The 21,502-nt window shown below is 38.0% G+C and overlaps 1 protein-coding gene across 2 annotated transcripts in view; it reads left to right on the top strand.

The window, feature by feature from the left end:
• NEGR1 (neuronal growth regulator 1) overlaps positions 1-21,502 on the top strand; it is a 343,626-nt gene that overhangs the window by 255,106 nt on the left and 67,018 nt on the right. For both annotated transcript variants that reach the window (XM_072419472.1, XM_072419473.1), the window contains exons 5-6: positions 7,953-8,073; positions 10,746-10,897. In XM_072419472.1, the coding sequence (XP_072275573.1) occupies positions 7,953-8,073; positions 10,746-10,897 (273 nt within the window). The remainder of the gene's footprint in view (positions 1-7,952; positions 8,074-10,745; positions 10,898-21,502) is intronic.

Genomic DNA, 21,502 nt, shown 5'->3' with positions numbered 1-21,502 from the left:
GAATTACCATATGCACCATTAGTGACCCCAGACGTCACTTACCCAAAATGTGATCACTATAAAAGGCCCCCTACTGCTTCCAAGATTCCGTATCTCCATTCTGTTCCTAAACTAATCTGCAGTTAATGGCCTTTTGATTAGGCAGCTCTTAGGGGAGCAATAAGCAATCTCACCAGCAGCATTTATTTGGTACATTTTTTTTTTCCCTGCAGTTTTACCTGGGGTATTGTTATGTTTTAAAGAGCACCTGTAATGGTGTGGAAAACAATGTGCTGCACATGCAGAAATGGCAATGGTAAAGTCAGTTGCAAGTATTTGCATTTCATGTGTGTTCAAATTCAACTTTTAGAATTTCTTAGTGTCTTTGTCCGATTAGAGGGAATTTTTTTTAGTTCCTTTCCAAAAATGCAACAGAACATGAACATAAATGTTTTCAAATTAGGGCATGCCCCTCTTAGCTGTCATTAAACCAGGTATACCCATTCCTTACACGTTTTGTTCTAGTGGCAACATTACATTTTCCTTTTTATTTGTCTTTTTTTATTTTCTGTTTAAAGATGGCCTAAAGTCAAATATATAAGGTAAGAGATCCCAGTGATTCAGACAGAAACAAAACAATGGACAGAGTTCACTACCTACCCCAATAATTTCTTAGGGGAAGCTATACGTACCCATGGTTCATGGTTGTGGTGACCAGACCACAACCTCATTGTCCATCTGAACTTCTGAACTTAGTCTAAGGGTTAGGAAAAAAGGCAACATTAATTGTTTGGATTTGATTTGCTGCAGTCGCATTTGCGATTATTTTTTTTATTGTTTTTTAGATGTTTTAAACATTATGTTTTACATCAGTTTTTTTCTGTTGTGAAGTTAGAGGGATCAGCACATCAAAGGACACCGTAGTATGTTTGCAAAGTCCATAAATTTTGGTTCAAGAATAACTTAAAAACAGCTTCTCTTGAGCATAACGTAACACAAATCAGCCTAATCCAGCAAAACAAAATGGCTTACTTCAGCAATAAGTCCCACATGGTCATCAAATTAAGTCCTGTCACCCAAGCGGCTACATCAGGAGGGGATTTGGTACCCACAAGTAACAAATGTTTCTAGTTCAAGGTCTTTACTCCTAAACAGCATGGAGCTGCCCAGTCCTGCGTCCTTCAGCTTCACTGCTTACTCTCAGACTGACTCACCTATTTCCTGACAGCCCCAAACATACCTGTCAGGCCAGTCTGAAAACCTTGTCCGTACTGCAGTGGGATCGGAAGGCTCACCGAGATCTTTCACTCCTATCACAGAGTCTGGGCCCTGTTAAAATTTAACAAAATGGCAACTGCAGATCACCAAACCATATTTCGTGGACTTCTTCTTTTCAGATGGACTAAGACCTAAAGCAGGGGGGAATGTATCTACCATCCTGGACCCATAAGGACATATAGGTAAACTAGTGCCAGAAAATAAAATATCAATAAAGTGGAACTAAACTCACCTTTTCTTGCTCCATAATTGGTGCCAAAATCTTCACCCGGTCCTCTTTCGTGTTGGCTTTGGTCATCTTGATTGGCCAGACCGTAATGACATTACTCCTTTGCATACACACAAGAGTTTTTATTTTTTATTTTTATTTTTTATTTTTATTATATATATATTTATTTCTGGCATCGGTGTATGCCATGATGGTACACGGTATGCACAGGCTGCTCTATGTGTATTCAACAAAAGATTGCAAACAAAAGCCTGTTACAGTGAAGTGCTTCCCGCTCGCAATGTTTTGTTTTCTAGGTTTAGTTCCACTTTAATGTAAAAATATCTAAATCAACATTTTGAGGCCAGAGGGAATTTAGGGTGCGAAGAGCCTAAATGTGTAACAATAACAATGATTTGAAACTTGGATGATATGAGTTTTTAATTTTACACAGTCCGAGGCTCCCACTGGCGCACCTAATGGATTCTCTTACCAGAGTCCATAAAATTTATCATGAAATTTTCATGTGAACCGGATGTTCCTTGAGCAGAAAAAAGAACAATGTATTTGAGTTAGTGAGCAGCTTAAAATATCTAAGTAATTACTAATTTACTACCATAAATCTATAACAGATAATAAAATGTTTATTTGCCTATAAAAAATAAATGACACAGAAAAAAAGGGGACAAACTCATAAGCGATACATTGCAATTATGCATCTTTGCAGTAGCTGAAGTCTTCAGTGGAACCAAAGTGAAACAGCTGCAATAAAACCATAATTTCCAGTTAATCATTACTTATAAAACCATTTAGAGATGAGTAAGCATTGGTAGTAGACTGCCAGTATTAGGCTGGCTGTGAATTGACCATAAAAATACTTCATAAAAAGTTAAACTATAGACTGTCATACACAGAGAAAGTCATTTGGCGCTGGAATCCAATTTTAGGTGACGTCCATTAAAGGTAACCATTCGTATTATCTAATACATACCGGTATTATATTATTCAGTAACTTTGGGATTCTAGTTTTGGTTTTTCGACACCTCTCAGCACAATATCTATCCTCTAAGGCTGGTGAGGAAGCCACTACTGGTGGCTACTGTTGGGAACTAGGCTATGTCCTCCAAAAATTACCTCAATTAGGTGGTTGGAGAGGGTATTTAGGCATGGCACTAGGAGGCTGCAGTATGTGCTATTTGAATTACAATGTTATGGTCCATATTGGTTAAATAAATAGTCTCCTGATCCCATTGTCTACTTACCCAGCATTGCCTTTAGTTGGTGGTCATCAGAGGCAGCATTGTTAATGTACAGAGGGCTCCATTTAGATGAGAATCTGACATGTGTACAGTGGCCGTCAGAAGTTGTTCATGGACCTGGCAGATCCACTAATGACCTCAATTAAAGTGAGGGGAGTGCATTGGAGTGCCACTTGCTCGACAAAGCACACTTGGTTGTAGGCAGATGATCACATGCAGTTGAGAAATAGTAACACTGAATTTACCACCATCCATGTGGAAAAATCCAGTGAAATGTAAATGTGTAACAGGCTTTCACAGGATTTGGTTTTAGCCAGGGTTGGATGTATTTGTAAATGCACAAAATGTATCTGACTATTAATATTTATAAAATACAATAGATAGATCCAAAATATCCAATTGCCTTAGGGGATCAGGAAAGGAATATTTTTACCTACCAGAGCAAATCGGACCATGCTTTATAGGTGTTTATATACCTTCCTCTGTAACAACTGTGGGTTGGGGATTCTAATTATGCATTTTTTTAACTTTTTTTATTTTTGCCTTTTTGGTTAAATTCAATCAACATGTGTTTTTTGTCAGTCTACCTATCTATTGGCTCTATATGTCTATAGGATTTTACCTTCTTTCTCTCTCTATTTTTATTCAATGTCAATAATAACTATGATAGAGAGAACAGAATTTCTACATTATACAGTATATCTATACAAATTGTCAAGACATAATTTGAAAATTCCCAGAATATAACCTCGCCCCCCCTTATGACTGCAGAACACCGACAACTCATTGTTCTAGTCATTAATTACCGTGATTTGCAGAGTTAGCTCCTACTTATAGTAATTCAAGGGCAATATAACTCAAATCAATCAATTACTGGCTAAGGAAAAACCATCAAGTCTAATATATCACGCTGCGTTCTGTAAGTCCTGTAGGTCTAAAATTATATCTGCATTATCTTTGTGTGACGGGAGAACTCTGCTCTGAGCTTCGTTTTTCATCGCCAGTGGTCTAAACAGTAAATTAAACACTCTTTCAGGGAAAAAAAGGAAGATAGAGAAAGCAGAGACAGGAGTTTAAAATAGACACTTCTACCAGTATGTGTGGCATTAGCTGAGCTGGCTCATTAATCATTCCGGGATGAATCCGTTCACACCCTAAGTATGCCGTAAAATACGGCCTGCAGGGGCTTATTTAATAAGGCAGCAAATGCAGTATTCCATTACAATCAATCAGAGTTCATCTCCTAATTGATCAGGCCAGAGCAAACCAAATTTTTGATTGGTTGATGCACATTAGTCTACCTTTCTGTGCTTTTAATTAAGCATTATTCACACGGCCTGGGGTTATGGGGCAACTGGATGTCTGACAACCACGTGTTCTACACTATCCTTAACCCTAGCTTTACTGTGGCCATTGCCCATCATAAAAATAGAAGAGGGTGCATCTAGGGTATAATGGGTGGTTGGCTGTTGTTTAACTGCCCTATAATCTTTGCAAGAACCCTTGTGTGAATGTTTGCTTAAATGCAAACTTCAGACTTTTATTTCCATTATTTTAGTATGGTAATCCTTCCACTAAAACATACTTCTTGTCCTAGGGTGACAATATTTACTCTATGTACGATATGGAGGAGCAGCATTGTCATCTAAGAACAGTAATTGCTGTGACTAAGGAACACTCCCTCCCTTTTTATTTTAGGGGGGTGTTCTTTAGTCCACAAAGACCTGAGCAGGGATGGACTACTCATTCCTTGGGAGGTGGGCAGTGTACAATGCATGGACTCCATGCTAAGTAATAGGATCGTGGTTTGCGTTTTTCTATTGATATGGATTTGTGAACCATTTCTGAAACATTTTTAGTTCAGTGTTTGAATACTGAGTTGAATTTTATGCAACATTATTCTCTTTGCCAGTCCCACATGCATGCAGCCTTCTGGAGTCTGGGACCACACTTTGCCCTGAATATAATTATTAAATGGCGCTAGAAGCAATTGTAACCAATAATGGTTAGCACAGGCATATGATATAAGAAGTTATTAGCTCACAAGAATTCAATCAGGGAGCAAATAGGAGACAATTGTTAAGATTTACATACACTTTACGCTTACAAGTTTTATAATGTATTCTTTTGTACAAAAGAAAATGATAATTTAACAGTTTTCAAAGGGTTTCCAAAGCATTGTGGTACAGAAACATTAATTGCTATGAGGCTCCTAAGGATTGGGCTATAAAATAGGGGAACAATGTGTTGCAATTGAGGTGTGTGAACAACAGGCATTGTGCACATTTATTAACATTATGCCTATTGGAGGCTGTGCAGGGTATAAAAAGGAAATGCTATAAATATGACATGACAAAGGATTCTCAAAGTACTCCAGATTAGCTAAGCTACAGAGGCTTTAAACCTTTCCTTCTACTTTATCAAAAAAAAAAAAGAAAGAAATAGGTTTGTTCTCCACCGAAACATTAAATACTCTTTATTAAACTTAAACTTATTTAAACATTATTTAATAAGCTGTTTTATGTATTCTTATATATTGTTTCATTTTTGGATGAAATCCTCCCATTCTAATGAGGAATTTTCTTCCTACAATATTATCAGAGCCAAACAGCCAACGTGTTTAATAAAAAGGATAATTCTGCTCCGTAACCAACCTTTAGAATTACCTGTATTTAATACGATTCATTGGGATGCAAAAATGCATTAAAAAGTTTGTTTAATCATATTATGCGGATAATCAACAAAGGTAAATTGGTGAGGCTCCTACTACGGGCAGCCCAGTGTAGAAGTTAATAAATTCAGCTCATATTCATTATGCACACGCTAGTTATAATAATTTACTGTCCATTGCAAAGCTTTATAAGCATTGTAATTAAATATAAAATGCACATTAGAATTATAATGAGTAATTAGGGCGACATAACTAATATGCACAAAAGTCCCAAAGCTCATTAAAATGTTAAAAGACAAAAACCCATTCTTGCAGATTATTTTGCATGCTGTCTGTAAGTGAGTGAATGCCATCGCACCTAGCAGCATATTCCTAGCCACTTTGACATTTATAAATTGTATGCAGAATGTGTGCGAGGATATTAGAGCCAGCAGATGTGGCTGCTGAATCTTGATTGACGGTAAATGGGGCTTCCTATCAGCGTTGTGTTTGCTTTTTGATGGAATCTTCTGAAATAGTTGGGTACTGTTAAAGCCCAACTGAGTTTCAGTTTAAATCATGCTAAATACATTCCAGGTGCATCAATACAAAATCTTACAGTTCCTTCATTTTAGGAAGCAGCTAGTTGGAGTTTGCATAAGTTTAAAGCTCACTTGGCTCATGATTTATCAGATTAGGTAATACATTTGCTTTTTGGGGTTTGGGTTATTTTATCTAAATTATAAAGTATTATTATATTCTTATTTTATAATCCAACATATCTGTTACAAGGATCTTTTGCAATCCTATGAGACATATCTGCACATATAGAAGTGTTGTCCTAACACTACTCAAATGGTCAGTATAGAATGTGCATCCCAGAGCTCGTTCACCCATTTGCTGACCTAAGCATCTGCCTAGAGCAGTGTTTCCCAACCAGGTCTTCTCCAGAGGTTGCTGGGGGTACCTTGAGCGATGAGCAATTGATGCTTTTTGGTTCTGTTGAAGTGACACCAATGATCTTTTTGGCTATCAGTAAGGTTGATATTCTTCCCAATGGCCAGCAATGTAAGAGACATTCTTCTAATTATTCACCACACTAATGTACTGTGAGCTGTGGATATAGTAATTTTAGCCGGGGTTCCCTGAAGACCTGAACATTTTTTCAAGGGTTCCTCCATGTTAAAATGGTTAAAAAGGCTGGCCTACAACATGACAGCTATCCTGGAAAAGCCTATCTGTGCTTTATTCATATTCTTCTACTGAGAGCTGTGCTTTAACAAACCAAAGCGCCCCACCTGAGTATTAGGCAGTTAGATAAAAGTGTAATCCCCCAACAAAGCTGAAATAGGCTTAGCTATAGATGTTAGATCCAAACTTTCAAGTTAGGGTTTTCAAAAGCCTGGTTTATGTTGGCAGTGATGGGTTTAATAAAAACTTTAATTTAATTTTAATAAACATTAGGTTACAAGATCTTTGTATATATATATTAATATATATATATATATATATATATATATATATATAGTGACATGGCAAAGGGGGTTACCTTTGAGGGAAGATATATTTCTCCACGTTTCCTCTCATATGGGAGAGATTAACCAGCAACATGTCTGCCCTGATTCCTGACCTGGGTTTTGCATGTCACTCAGAAGTGTTCTGATCCAGGCCAGAGTTTGGTTTTGTCTGTCCATTAATTTCTGCACAGCTGTGAGCAGCAGGTAATAAGGGAAGGAGAGGAAGGAAGCATGCTCTGACCTGGGACACAGGGAAGCTGCCTGGGAGAGCCATTGTTGTGCTACATGTGAGTAAAGTTTGCTGGAATGTTTGTGTTGAGTTGGCTGGGTTAGCCACCAACTGGTAGAGAAGAATCTGCCTGCTGTTTAGTTAGTGCCTACTGGCTAGAATTTATTTTTGTTTTGTTTTATCCTATGCAACCTTTAAATAAAACTGACTGCGGGTCAATTTCAACCTTAACTACTGTCTCCAGTGTGCTTCATACACCTCTCCTGCAGTCTGAGAGTACCTTTTACCCCAGAAAAGGTGATCCCACAAGGGTGGTATACCACACTATATATATATATATATATATTTTTTATATATATATATGGATCGTGGTTAAGAGTCTATGATATGTATGTATTCCAAGAGCCTCTGCAGGTAGGAACAGCGCCTCACACACAGCTCCCAATGGTTGGCACCTTCTCAGGCACCAGACTCAGTCTCTGTGCCGATTCTTCATAACTGATATTTGAACATTTATCCAGGAGCAGCAGTTGGTAGTACTGAACCACCACTACCATACCCGTTCATTCCCAATGGATGGCCATGATTCAGACAGAACATGTAATGTCTCAACTGCAAGGACAGTTCACAGGTGTAGCAGGTAGCAGTAACTTCACCATAACCTTACCATCTATCTGAACTGGCCCTAAGAAAGCATGTTATATTAGTATAGATGGAAAAAATGTGTTTAAATGGCTTACAAAAAAAAAAGTCTTGCATGATAAAGTCTGAAGTTGCTTTAAAAAGCTTTGCATGTACCACATAGGTTAACAGTGCTTTTTTATCTTTCTAGTTGCACCCACAATCCTGGAAATCACGCCGTCGGGGGTGTCCTTGGGAAAAACTGGTCTAATCAGATGTGAAACAGCAGCTGTCCCATCTCCAACATTCGAGTGGTTCAAGGGCGAAAGAAAGTATGAAGATTTTTATTATGGTCTTTTTAATTTAGTGTCATAAAAATATATTTAAACATTTACTGTCTTCTTTATTTCTTTTCTTGTCTATTAACCCAATGCTTTCTGAAACTTTTGTTTGATTGTTTTGGAAAGTGAGGGAAAGGAATAGAACCTTATTTAGATTATTATTTACCTATTGGTGGACTATTTGGGCAGATTTCATCTTACTTGATGATCTGCCTGATAACTGGGAAACAAATAGCTTTTTAGGGTTGAAAAAATATCTTTTCAACTGGGTTGCAACATTGTTACAACACATTAATTAACCCACCTCATGTGCATTTGTGAGTTGCCATGCTTTTCATTCGGAATGGCACCAAAACGCACCAAGGCACAGTAGCTCTATGCACACTCGCTACTACACATAATCTGCATTTGAAAAAAAAAATGGTCCACTCCTGTGCATTACCAACCCATTCAAAATGACTAGGCTGGCTTAATGCACCGCATGTCATACCTTACACAACATTCGTTACACATCCACTTTAATCCAGTGCACATGATCAAAAAATTATGGATGGACCTCAAAACTTACATGTGTGCTAACCCTTACCATTGTTCGGAAAGAAAAATGTCTTGTTTTCTGACTGTACCCCAGTTTGTGAGATTTCTTCTTGCTTGCTTTTCTGCCTGGCACCCATGTAGTTAACAGGATGTGAAATTTTTTTTCAATTGGTGCACAGCAATAAAAAGGTTTTATCCCTTCCCATTCTATCTGAAATGTAAAAAAAAATGTTATGCTTGCCTATTGGCTTTGGGGGACCTTTCATCTTTATCCTAACCTATGAAAAATAGTGTAAGCACTCTGGCCTTTGCAGCACTCCCAGGCTCCAGGTTCGATGTCTGGCCAGGACGTTATCTTGCAGTTTGCAGGTTCTCCCTGTGTTTGTGTGGGTTTCCTTTGGGTGCTCTGGTTTCCTCCCACATTCCAAAAACTTGCAGTTAGGTAATTGTCTTTCTCCCCAAAAGTGCTGCGTAATATGTTGGCGCTATATAAATGCTGTGTAATATTAATAATTAAAGGTTTTAAAAATGCAAACCAGTGGACAATCACATGTTGTGATGTCTGGACCTCTCTGCAATTATCAAATGATTATTCACTATAGAAAGTGGACCTGTTGTTTTTCCTTCTTTATTTAAGCATAATGGAACTTGCATTGCATTGGAGGCGATGTATGTATTGCATGTTGGCAATGCTAGCTGTGCTCTCATCATCCTTCCAGTAACCGTAAATTAACTCCTTGTCTAGTAAATGATTTTTAATTGGAGGCTGGGGGCAGCGAGAAGTCTATCCAGCTTTAGACAATGGGTCTGATTTATGAAAGCTCCCTGGAGAAGATAAACTATGATGGGAGAACCTTGGTGGTCCAGTAAAGGATTTTTTAAAAATGTACTATTCCATTTTTTATACTATTAGTTGGCAAATGTTTTTGCCAACTAATAGGACCAGATCCATTTTAGGTTTGCTGGATCTCCCAGGTCAAATCAAGACCAATGACTTTGGATATTTCGATGTCAATTCCATGTTAAAGAGAGTGATACCATTTCCTTTGCAATAAAGGAAAGACACCTGAGCAGGCACAGAGATTTCTGGACACTTCTAATGCTCATATATTCATATTTTTGCTGATCCGCCCCCTCTAAGTTTCATCGATTTCTTTAATAGTGTCACCTCATGAATCATCAGATCATACACAGTCACCCTTAGTAGCTGCTTTGCAAGTAAGTCGCTAATCCTGATTAATGGAAAGTCACAGCACTCTAAATTTTAAATGACAAAACTCCATGGAAATAGAGTAATATGGCTTGATATATAGCAGACACACCATTATATTTAAGGGTAAGACAAGCCCAAGCTTACAACTTAGAGTCTGACTTTGCAAAGAGCTCTTAAACCCCCAGAGTGAAACAAAGGTTTATTGCTTATTAGTGTCCTTGCTACTGTAAAGTGGTGATTTAATATACTGTATAGTGTTCTATATAATATAAATCCTGTCAGTACTTGGCACCACATTGTGGCATAAATGATCCCTTTTACGTTTTGACTCTGATATATAATCATAAATGAACGTGTCAGTTTGACAGTAAGCAGTTTTTGAGCTAAAGCAATTAAGGATGCTATAGGCAACAGCTTGGCTTTATCTTGTGGTCTGCAATGTCATGAAGTTCTGGCTTGACCTCTGGTTTTCTGTTTTAATTCATTGTTTTGTTGATAAGGAGCTTCCATTAAAATTAAAGTTGAGTTGATGGAGCTGATTTTCTCCTAAACTTGTACAAGTACTGGGAGTTTTGTATCTGAGCATGAAACACCATGAATTATAGACAACCAGCATTAGGAATAGAATAAATCCTTTTTCCAACCCAGATGCCACCTAATTCAGCTTGGAGATGACATTACAGGAGCACAGGGATAGAGCATTGTCACCCTATAGCAGGACAATGAACCTTCATTGCAGGTTTACCAGGTATCATTTTTTTTATGGATATTGAACAATGTAGTAAATTACTTTTGAAATAGCAATTGAGATTTTACTTTAATAAAAACCCCAGAACAATATAAAAACAATAAAAATAATAACTTCATCTTCCATAGAACATAGTTAATGTGCACTTTTGATTTCCCTTGTTAGATTGACAAACGGACAGAAAGGCATCCTCATAAAGAACTACAGCACCAGATCGATCCTTCACGTCTCCAACGTAACAGAAGAACATTTCGGCAACTATACTTGTGTAGCGGTAAACAAGTTGGGAACCAGCAACGCCAGCCTACTACTGAACCGTAAGTAGCAAGTCATAGCACGTAAATATACATTGTTATTGTGGTCTGTGAAGTGATGGCTCAGTCTTGGGGAAATGGTGCGGTACAATTTAGTATTGTCCCCTAGAATCCTAAACATTAGCCAGATGGTGAAATGGTAGGTGGTGGAAGACCTGCCCATCATCTCTGTAACAGTGTATTCCCCATATAACAAGGTTTGCATGACAGAGTTTCCTTATGGGATTGTGCAGAAGGTAAAATGTAATTGTCTATTACACGTAACACAACCAGGGAAATTACGGCGAACCCAACCAGAATAGTATTGGTAAAGTGAGTTAAGAGTAACAATTTAACCAGTGTGACACCTTCCTACAGAAGATATCCTCATGATTCAATTCCATTACATATTTAAAACAGGATTGGTTTATACTTCATCTCAGGATAATGGACTAAGCCATGGATATTATTCTTTTTTTCCTGGGGTAATATGTATTTTAAGAAATGGTGGTTAATGGTGGAAACCTTTTGGTTTAATTTACGCTAACCTCATTAGAACCCCTAAAGGTGTACCATTGTGTCAATACATAAACTAAACTCCAAATAAGTCATGGTTTCCATATGTTGCACTAGTGATACCCTGAAACAGCTGTATGCACTTTGGAATAAATATAATATTAGACTGTATCCTTCTTTTAAACCAGCAGTTCTGGATGCACCCTTGGGTTAAAGGAAAAATTTAAATTTTAAATTTTCGTTGCTCACTATCTTAAATAGGCCATAAATCTCCTATTTTTATTATTTTCAATAGAAACAAACGCAGCTACCTGCTGCTATTACTTGGGCCATCCTATTTACCACCCTGTATGTGTGTTTGTGTGTGTGTGTGTAAAGAAGTTTAGGTTACAACAGCAGAACCATGAAAAATGAACAGAAATGAATCTGGATTACTGTATCTGAACCCTATGACCAGGTCACCTTTGTACGCATTTTGTTTATCACTCATTGTAAATGCCTGTGAAGTCTACTGGACACCTTTCCCATGGGGTTCAGTTACCCCCCCCCCCCCCGAGTTACTGAACTCAGGCAGACATAGGCTAAGCTAAATGTCACCTTGTGCACAGCAGGGATCCATTCACTTTTCTTTACTATAGTTAGTTTATAGTACAATGGACAGAATATAAATATATTATATATATATATATATATATATATATATATATATATATATATATATATATACACAGTTCCAGTGTCAAGAAACTGAATGTGTATTTTTAGTGACATACTCCCGTCAGCTCCTAATGTGGACTGTACCAGTAAATGACAATTTTTTTTTAAATTGGGAATATTTCATAGTCATAGGAAGTTCAAGACTCAAGTTCTCCAGCACTACTAAATTCATCTATTACAGTTTTCTCTTGCAAAGTTCCACAATCATTTGTTGTAAATATATAGAAACATCAGGAACTTTTTGCCATACAACAGTGCAAACAGAATTTCAAACCTTCCTTTTATGAGGTCATCCAGCTTTCATAAATATAGTTCTTTCATAAGCAGCCTAGACAGAATCATCTTTCACTATATGGAAGAATTGATAGCTTTGGCCTTGTGAAATTCTTCTTCATGTAGACCATCTTGTACCTCTCAGGTCAGTTTAGGTGACACCAATGATTTTTTTTTTGACTATCTATAAGGTTGACATTCTTCCCTGAAGCCTGAAAGATATTTTAAGGGTCCTCCCCGTTAAAAAGGCTTGGAAAGGCTGGCCTAGAGCATGGCAGCTGTCCAGGAAGAAGTCATCTATGCTTTATTCATATTCTTCTACCAAGAGCTGTGCTTTGACATACTGACGCACCCCATCTGAGTATTAGACAGTCAGATAAGAGAATGCTCCCCCAACAAAGCCGAAATAGGCTTAACTATAGATGTTAGACACAAACTTTAAAATTAGGTTTTAAATAGTAGCATTCCAGGCTTCCAGGATCTTAATGTACAGCTTACCGGCATTCTAGGTCATGAGGGTGTAAATGGGTGAGCCATCATTCCAACCCTCACAGGACTTATGTAGAAGAGATAGTTGCTTAATTTTCCACAGAGTTATGTTTTAGACATCTGTAGACTTTGTATGAATATAACTTTTCCCAGCTTTGAAAAGTTCTCAAAATATTAAACGTGTATAAACAAGGGGGGGAAGTCCACTATAACCATTGGCTGCTTTTATTAAAGAGGCATTGACTCCTACATTACCAAAGCCTTTTGCTTAGATGTCTCTGTGTTGGAGGACCCTGTAGTGCGGTATGGTCAACCTAACACTTTTATGAGTCTTCTCTATTAAAGTATACACATGGAATATTTAGTAAGAAGCCCCAAAACAGCTAAATATTCCTACCAAGTGTTGACTTCTTGGTGTTCTGATGGTTTGTTTTGTGCAATAGGTATTCTGTATATATTTAGGACAATTAAAGCCAATGCAGAAAGTTTGATCCAAGCTAAAAAGTAGGCCTAGCTATCGGTAACAATTGTAACCATACAGCAATTTAGAATTCTGAAAGTGCTTAGTAGAAAAAGTAGAAATGTTTAGACGTTAATTTAGTTTGTTGATGGATTTATTTTGACAGGTGTTCAGGTGCTAAGTACAGAAAGTAGACTTATTTGGACATTATGTTAGCTTGTTGATTAATTTATTTTGACTGACCTTTAAAATTAACTTACCATGGAAATTCACAAGAACAATGTGGTCTTAGAGGAGAATTGCTAAATATTATTTTGGGTTAAAGGCACCGATTTAAAATTCCTTATACAATCTAAAGCACAGGCAAAGATCACATAACCTTTGCTACCAGGAACCTTGTGATTTGGTCATGTCAATGGAGACTACAACGTTTTTGTATTCATTTGTATTCTTCTCAACTGTACTAACTAATAGACTTGCAATGAGATAGGAGGATCAGCAAGTCAAAAACAGGAATCAAAGCCTGCATATATAATAAGCAAAAAGTGCGAGACAATGCATGAGATCTTCTTTATTACCGAATTTCTATGTGGAATTGCCCACTCCCGCTTCTGCTCTGAATATAACCAGTACTTGTCATGTGACCGGACCTATCCCATGGTACCCAGCACCACGGATTCCAGTAAGGTCACAGCGAGGTGATATCTTGACATTTACACATGCAAATATTCCTTGATGGATGGCGCGCTCATTGCTCTGTATGTTTGTCTTTCATATCAGTCTTGCATACTAATTTGTATTTCAGCTAATCTCTATTCACGGAATTAGCCTTTAAACTGTGACTTTTATGTGTGATATTGAAACTCTGCTCAGGGGAAAAAAATGTCCATTTTAAATTACTTCTTCATTTTCTGATGAGAATATGATGCACTCTTAACCGTATATGTACCGCAGGCTTCTTTAAGTCTGACATAAGTACTATATCAGTGTTTCTCAAACAGGGTTCCTCTATAGGTTACTAAGGGTTCCTTGAGTAATGAGCAGTTTGTGCCTCTCGGGTCAGTTTAACTGACACCAATAATCTTTTTGGCTATCTTTAAGGGTGGCAGCCTTCCCAATAGCCAGCAATGTAAGAGGCATTCTACCAAAAGACCACCACACTTTTTTACTGTGAGCTGTGGATAATGTAATTTTAGCTGGGGTTCCCTGAAGACCTGAAAGACCATGGGACCCACATGTTAATAGGGTTGAGAAATACTGCTATATATAATAAAAGATCATATGATAGTGTGGTATAAGTACACCTGGGAATTTTTGAACTGTGCAGAACTGGTCAAGGCTCAAGGCTATATTAGGAATGTGGTGATCTGAATGGCAAGACATATATTTCACTTGTTCCGCCTGCCAAAGGAGAGCACTACGGGGGGATGTTGATGAACATTGGACAAGAAGATGCTGGAAAGAGAGAGCAGAATCCTAAGAATTATTGGGTATTGCTGCTTCTTCATTGTCCAATGAGCAGGCTTTAGGCAGGGAGTTGACGCCATCCTATTGCCTAAACTGGACAGAAAGTGGTCTCACCCCTCTTCATGTGCTATTTGGAAAGACAAGGGTTTGAGTTGGTGGAGAAGGCTGGGCAAATGGCTGGAGTTCTGATCCCTAAATTACCTACCCCCAACCCCTGCACTTAGTATGTTACATGCCAAGAGAAAGTGATATAGGAACATAATATATACTCAAAAGAAGCATAAGAGGAAAAGTTATGAATGTGACAATGATAGATAGGCTGTAAAACTACATAAAATGATAAGGGGTGGACAGCCTTGTAAAAAAACCGTCTAACCATTTCAAAAATAAGATGAATATAAAAACTTACACATTTGTTTGCATTGGGTGAACAAGCATTTTGCCAAAGCAGTTTCTAGCCTTAATAACCCTTGGGGTGGGAAGAAACCCCCCCCCCCCCCAACAGTGCTAGGGTTGTAAAACACCCAGTGTGTCCTTGTGCACTGAAATAAGAACATTGGTGCTGTAAATAATCAATGAGGCCAAAGCAATATCAAATAATAAAAAAATTGTACATCTATGGGTAATAAATATGCAACACACAGACTCTGGGAGTCAGGTGAATGTAACGTATTATGGTGAAGATGTCAGGTGTATGTAATAGATATAGTTCAGGGGTCAAGGGTATGTATATATGTACATAGTTCAGTGTGGCAAAGCCACTCTGTATATACAAAAGTATGCAACATACAAAATGCAGGGGTATGGAATATGTAATGTACAAAGTTTAGGGGGCAGGTGTATGTAATGCAGTGGTCTCCCCAACCCTCTTTTAGCTGGGCACACCACCCGGCACATTTCAGTAACCACCCAACTGTTTTTTGCTGGTTACAGAACAGTTGGGTCATACAGGGGCTACCACCCGCCTAAAATTTCTTCCCACCCAGCTTAAAAAAATTTCTGGGTTGAGCACTGTAATGTATGTAAGGAACTAACTACAGGGATCAGGTGCATGCGGTTTACAAAGGGCAAGTGATTGTAACGTACATAGGTTATGTGTATGTAATATACTCAGTGCAGGGGCCACTAGGTATATACAGCCCAATACACAGCACTCACCATGATTCATGTTACCACCAACTTCTTGGTGTTGGAACACAGAAAAAACCCCATGGAAACACTGTATGCAAATAAATATATATATATATATACATACATACATGCGCACACACAACAATTTCCAATTTCATGGAAAATAACCAGAGAATGTTTAGTGGTTGTCAGATTCATTGCTTCATCAGTAGACCGTTATGATGAGTTGAAATACTCCAGGTCCCTCTTGCATTAAGGTGAAGCCCGTGCTTTATTTTTTTTTCTCTGACATCAACATCTCACTACTGTATCTTTTATTTATTCTGGTCATTAAAAACTTAATTTGCTTTCTCGCCATTGCCACTGTAACAGGGTAACAATATTTTCTACATAATTTTCCAGCTTCTAGAATAACAAAGGAGGATACATTGAAGGTTAATCTTCATCATTTAAAAAAAAAAAACGGAGATGCATTATGTGAACTAATAGATTTAAATTAGGTTTACTTCCACAGCCGTGCTCCAGACTTCTTTTTTGTCTTCCACAGTTGTACAGGATTGAAGTTGCTCACAGTGATTTTAATGCAAATTGTGGACTTTTTGCACTGTGCATTTGAATCTGCAGCAAGGTATAAAAGGCTAGGGATCCTGTCCCACAACTTACATTTATTGAAATTCAGCTATTTTTTTCATGGAATCCTACTATTACATGTGGTCCTAATGTGCATCACCCCTTCTGCACCTCCCACATGCTACCTACATTACATAAGGCAGAATGGTGGCTCAGTGGTTGGCACCTTGGTCTTTGCAGCGTTGGGTCCCAGGTTTGAATTCCAGCCAGGAAGATATCTGTATAGAGTTTGCAGATTCTCCCCGTGTTTACGTGGGTTTCTTCCAAGTACTCTGGCTTTCTTCCTCATACTAAAAAAAAAAACGTGCAGTTAAGTAAATTGGCTTCCCCACAAAAACTGACCTTAGACTGTATTTTTGACATATGACTATGGTAGGGACATTAGGTTGTGGACCACTTTGAGGGACAGCTAGTGGCATGACTATGGACTTTGTATAGTGCTGCGTCGTATGTCCGTGCTATATACTATACTGTGTATAATAATATTAGGGAAAAAACAACGACTTTGTGATGATGCGAAAGGATCTAAAGGAAGGTATGCAATGAAAACAGGTTTTATTTGTTCATTTTATTAGCATTTTGAAGAATAAATGTGGTATTAAAACAAAGCCTGAACTGATTTTTGGTTTACACCCAAATGGCTCAAAGATGCAGAAATTCCATCCATTGATTTTGAACTGATTTTATTAGGCTGCTGCAGACAGAAGAAAATTTTTCCTTGGGGCTACTTGCACACATACAAAAATTATCGTTGGAAACGAACGACTAACAACCATTTGTCCGATAATCGTTAACAAAGTGCACAACGACTGGCCAACAACGCCGATGAACAAGGAATGTCGCTGAAAACGAACTACTGCCCGGCGAATCTGATTGGGTGACGATCGTTCACTCGCTATTGTGTGTACGGTCGTTCAGTGATCATGGATTATTCTGCAGTACACTTTCTTCTGTACATGTCACTTCCTGCATCGTTCAAACGATCGTATCTAGTGTGTGTGTGTACCTTATTGGTGGATTATATTTGAACGATCGTATCATTACAGCATTACAGAACTGTGCACAATACGATCATTCAAAATAATTGCGCATATTCATTAATCTGTCGTTAATCGTTTGTTTTCCAATGATAATTATTGCACGTGTGTACGTAGCCTTAGTCTCTTCCACACCAATGTTCAAACTGTACCTTGTCATTTTGTAGCATAGTGAGCACCTACAGGGGGGGTGATCTGATTATTAGTGAACACAGCCAACAATTTGCACAAGAACTGGACTTTTTATCTCGGCATCCCTCCTGAGGTCTACATGGTGTGCACTGTGCTGTAGTGTCTATAACTGAAAGTTGTTCTTAAGATTTTGACAATTTTGAAAAGATTATGCAATCTAATATGTTGGGTCAAGCATATGGAATAATAAATGGTTTATAAGGAGCCTGTAGATCATAAAGTAACTCTATCATGTAAGTAAAGAAAGTCATATCCACAACACCCCCCCAAGTCCCTACTGTTCTTCCATTGTACTGTTGTGATGGACCCAGTCCCTTCCTGCCTTCTGCACATTCCTATTGACCAGTGAGGCAGCCCATAGCAGTGATGGGACTATAGGTCTACTAAAGGTATACTTGGGCTCCTACCCTCCCTTCCATGATCATGTTTTAAATGACCGAAAAATCTCAAGCAGATCAGGAGAAGATGGCTGAGTTTTCAGCAACCTTTATACTGGCCATGCAGTTGGAAATGTAAGTGTTCCAACTACATTCTTTAAAAACACAATTGCATGGAACTGAATGGTCCAAATCATCCTGCATGTTGCAGATATTATTTATTGGATTTCAGCAGCCAAGCGATGGAAATTTGGATGGCATTTGATCATAAATGCTTCTCATCTTGCACTGCAGATGTTTTTGAATAGGACCAGCTTTGATGAGTTACTTTCTTAAAAATGTATAGTGATTGAAATATCAAAGGTATCTAGTTTCAGGTAAAGAATAACAAAACGATTACAGAATTACAATACTAAGTGTATGGATGGTCAATTTCAAGCCAACTAGAATTGCAAATATGTTAGCAAGTAATCTGCCACTCAAACACTACTAGAATATGAACAGTTGTGATATCCATGCTGAGCAATAAATTGACAGCTTTAGAGATTATTGAAATATGGAATTGAAATGGAATCACAATGGGAAAAACTATAAACTGTATCAGGTTCTCATTTTTCCACCACTTTCTATTGAGCCATTTACAATCCCATCTCAAAGAAAACTGCCACATATGCCTTATCTTCTATGGCCTGTGGATAAATAATGGAGAGCTTGTTCGCCCTGTCAAATTGTCACATGTACGGTCAGCTGTAGAGTAATAAATCTTTGGAATTATATGAGAAACTAGTTAACAAATTGCCCGGCCTGTCCATCCCCTGACGTTCTATATTATGTAATTTATTTATTCCATTCTTTGAAAATTTAATTTCTCCTATCACCACCACTCTGATAACATAATTATGTTATCGACCCAGCGCAGATAACTTTTTTCTCAATAATAAGTAGAATCCTCAAGCCATATGGGCAGGAACATTACACTGTCAGCTCTGGTAATAGGACAGGACCTTTACACTAGCGGTTGTACATTATAAACCTCCCCCGTCTACGCTTTTATTGCTCCCCCCCCCCGCATTGCACTTACTGTATCATTTGCAGAGTGTCATCGTTTTCCACCTGCTGTTCTCCAATAATACCATTTACTTTCTTATTTGGATGCATAGCAAGAGATTATCACATCTCCCCCATTACCAGGCAAGCCCCATCAGGAGCGTGTGCGCCTATTTAACCTTGCGCTTAATATGGATTGATTCAGATGGCTGTAATTTTATGATTAAGGTCAAGTGTGGAGGAATACTTATTACATGCAGATGAGACATCCGTGATTGATCATGTTACTTGCTGACATCTTGTAACCCCTTGATTCACCACACATCTTTAGTTGTGACAACTTCTGCCTATACTTTCAAAGTAAAATTAATTAAATAGATTTTTGGAGTTATTATTAAGATTTCTTCCTCAAAGTATTTTTGGTGTGTTTTTATTTTTGCTGCTCACTACAAGATGATCTGATCAATTTGTTTTATACATAGGTAATGTTTTTTTGGTCTTCAAAGTGCACATCTGTCAAAAATTAAGTTAGCAATCCCTTCTAAAAGTAGGGTTTCTTTTTTACAGATCTGGATCTTACCAATAGGAAGACATGTAAGCATATGATAAGAATTAAGTCTCAGGCCATTATTGTCAGATGCAACCATTTTGTGTTTAAATAATAAAATGCAGCAGAGGAGGCTGCAGCGCAGCACAAACTAGGTTATGCATCCTCTGACCTGCCGTTTGTAAAGTTCCATTAAAGCTGAACTCCAGGAAAAACTATTATTTATTCTTGTAGTGGATCCCCCTGCTCAGTGCAAGTGGAGTCGATCAATGTTTCTCAACCAGGGTTCCTCCAGAGGTTCCTAGGGGTTGTTCCCTGAGCAATTTGTACCTCTCAAGTCGGTTTAACTGACACCAATGAACTTTTTTGTAAGGGTGACATTCTTCAAAATGCCCAGCAATGTAAAAGGCATTCTTCCTTCTGAACACCACATTATTGTACTGTGAGGTGTGCATATAATATCTATAGCAGGAGTTCCCTGAAGACCTGAAAGGTATCTCAAGGGGTTCCCTCGTATTAAAAAAGAAAACACTGGAGTGGAGATGAGTAAAACTTACCATGTTCCTGCACCTGCAGGAACCAGTGCTGTCTTGTGCTCTCTGATGCTCCAGATTGTAGGCAGGACTTCAGCATCATACCATATTATTATTATTATTATTATTATTATTATTATTAATAAACAGGATTTATATAGCGCCAACATATTACGCAGCGCTGTACATTAAATAGGGATTTGACAGACTAATACAGACAGTGATACAGGAGGAGAGGACCCTGCCCCGAAGAGCTTACAATCTAGTAGGTGGGGGAATTTCACACACAAAGGATGTGAGACCATACAATGCAGAGCTAATAGACTTGTATTGACGAGCATTGGCATCCATGGTCAAACCAATGGCACAGCAAGGCTTATGAAGAGGTTGCAGGGGATCATTCCAATGAAAAGAAGGAAAGCGCCAGTTGCACCAGGAATGGGGAATGACTTCTAGATAAAACAAGCAATAAACCCTTGCAGTGAAGAGGAGGACCCACTGCAAGAATAATATGTCAATGGCAATCTGCTAACCTGCAGCTAACGTGTGTTTCAAATGTAAGAAAAAAAAACCTTCCAACTTGAGCCACTGCAAATCATTTGTAATAAAAATAAATGTGTAATAAAAACAGGTAATCCTATGTACATATCAATCATGTATTTAGTTGTTTGCTCAGAGTTTCCCTTTACCTCCATTAGCATTGTTTTAAGCAGCGACGACCTGCATGATATCTTTGTAAATTGACTTTTTAATACAGAACACCACAAAAATCAATATTTTAATGGGACGGAGCCAGTTCAGCAGATCAGAGTAATAAAACCTTTAGCAAATTAAAGTCACCATTAACGATTGTCAAAAAATAGCAAAAAACACTCAATTGATAATACAGCGGGCATTCTGCTATTGCCAACGGGCTCCTTATTATAATTGGTCTTGATTCATCTTTAAAAAGAATGTCAAGTAGAATTATAATAAAGAAGATATAAACCTAATCACTATTACTGAATACTAGAATTGTTTTCAGACATTTGAATTCTGCAGCTCCCATTAGAACAACCTTCTGCTATGGAGATCCTTGTTTGGATCATTTCTTGTAATGATCAGCTGTCCATAGCTTGTGCTCCTGTTTTGTGAGATGAGCCCCTGAGGAGGACTATGGGGTATTTTTATAAAGCAGGGAATCTGACATTCACTGAAGCATTACCCAGAGGTG

Source organism: Pyxicephalus adspersus, chromosome 8, assembly GCF_032062135.1.
Source record: "Pyxicephalus adspersus chromosome 8, UCB_Pads_2.0, whole genome shotgun sequence".
NCBI lineage: Eukaryota > Metazoa > Chordata > Amphibia > Anura > Pyxicephalidae > Pyxicephalus > Pyxicephalus adspersus.
Note: the sequence above shows the minus strand (reverse complement) of the source record. Positions and strands in the feature narration are given on the sequence as shown.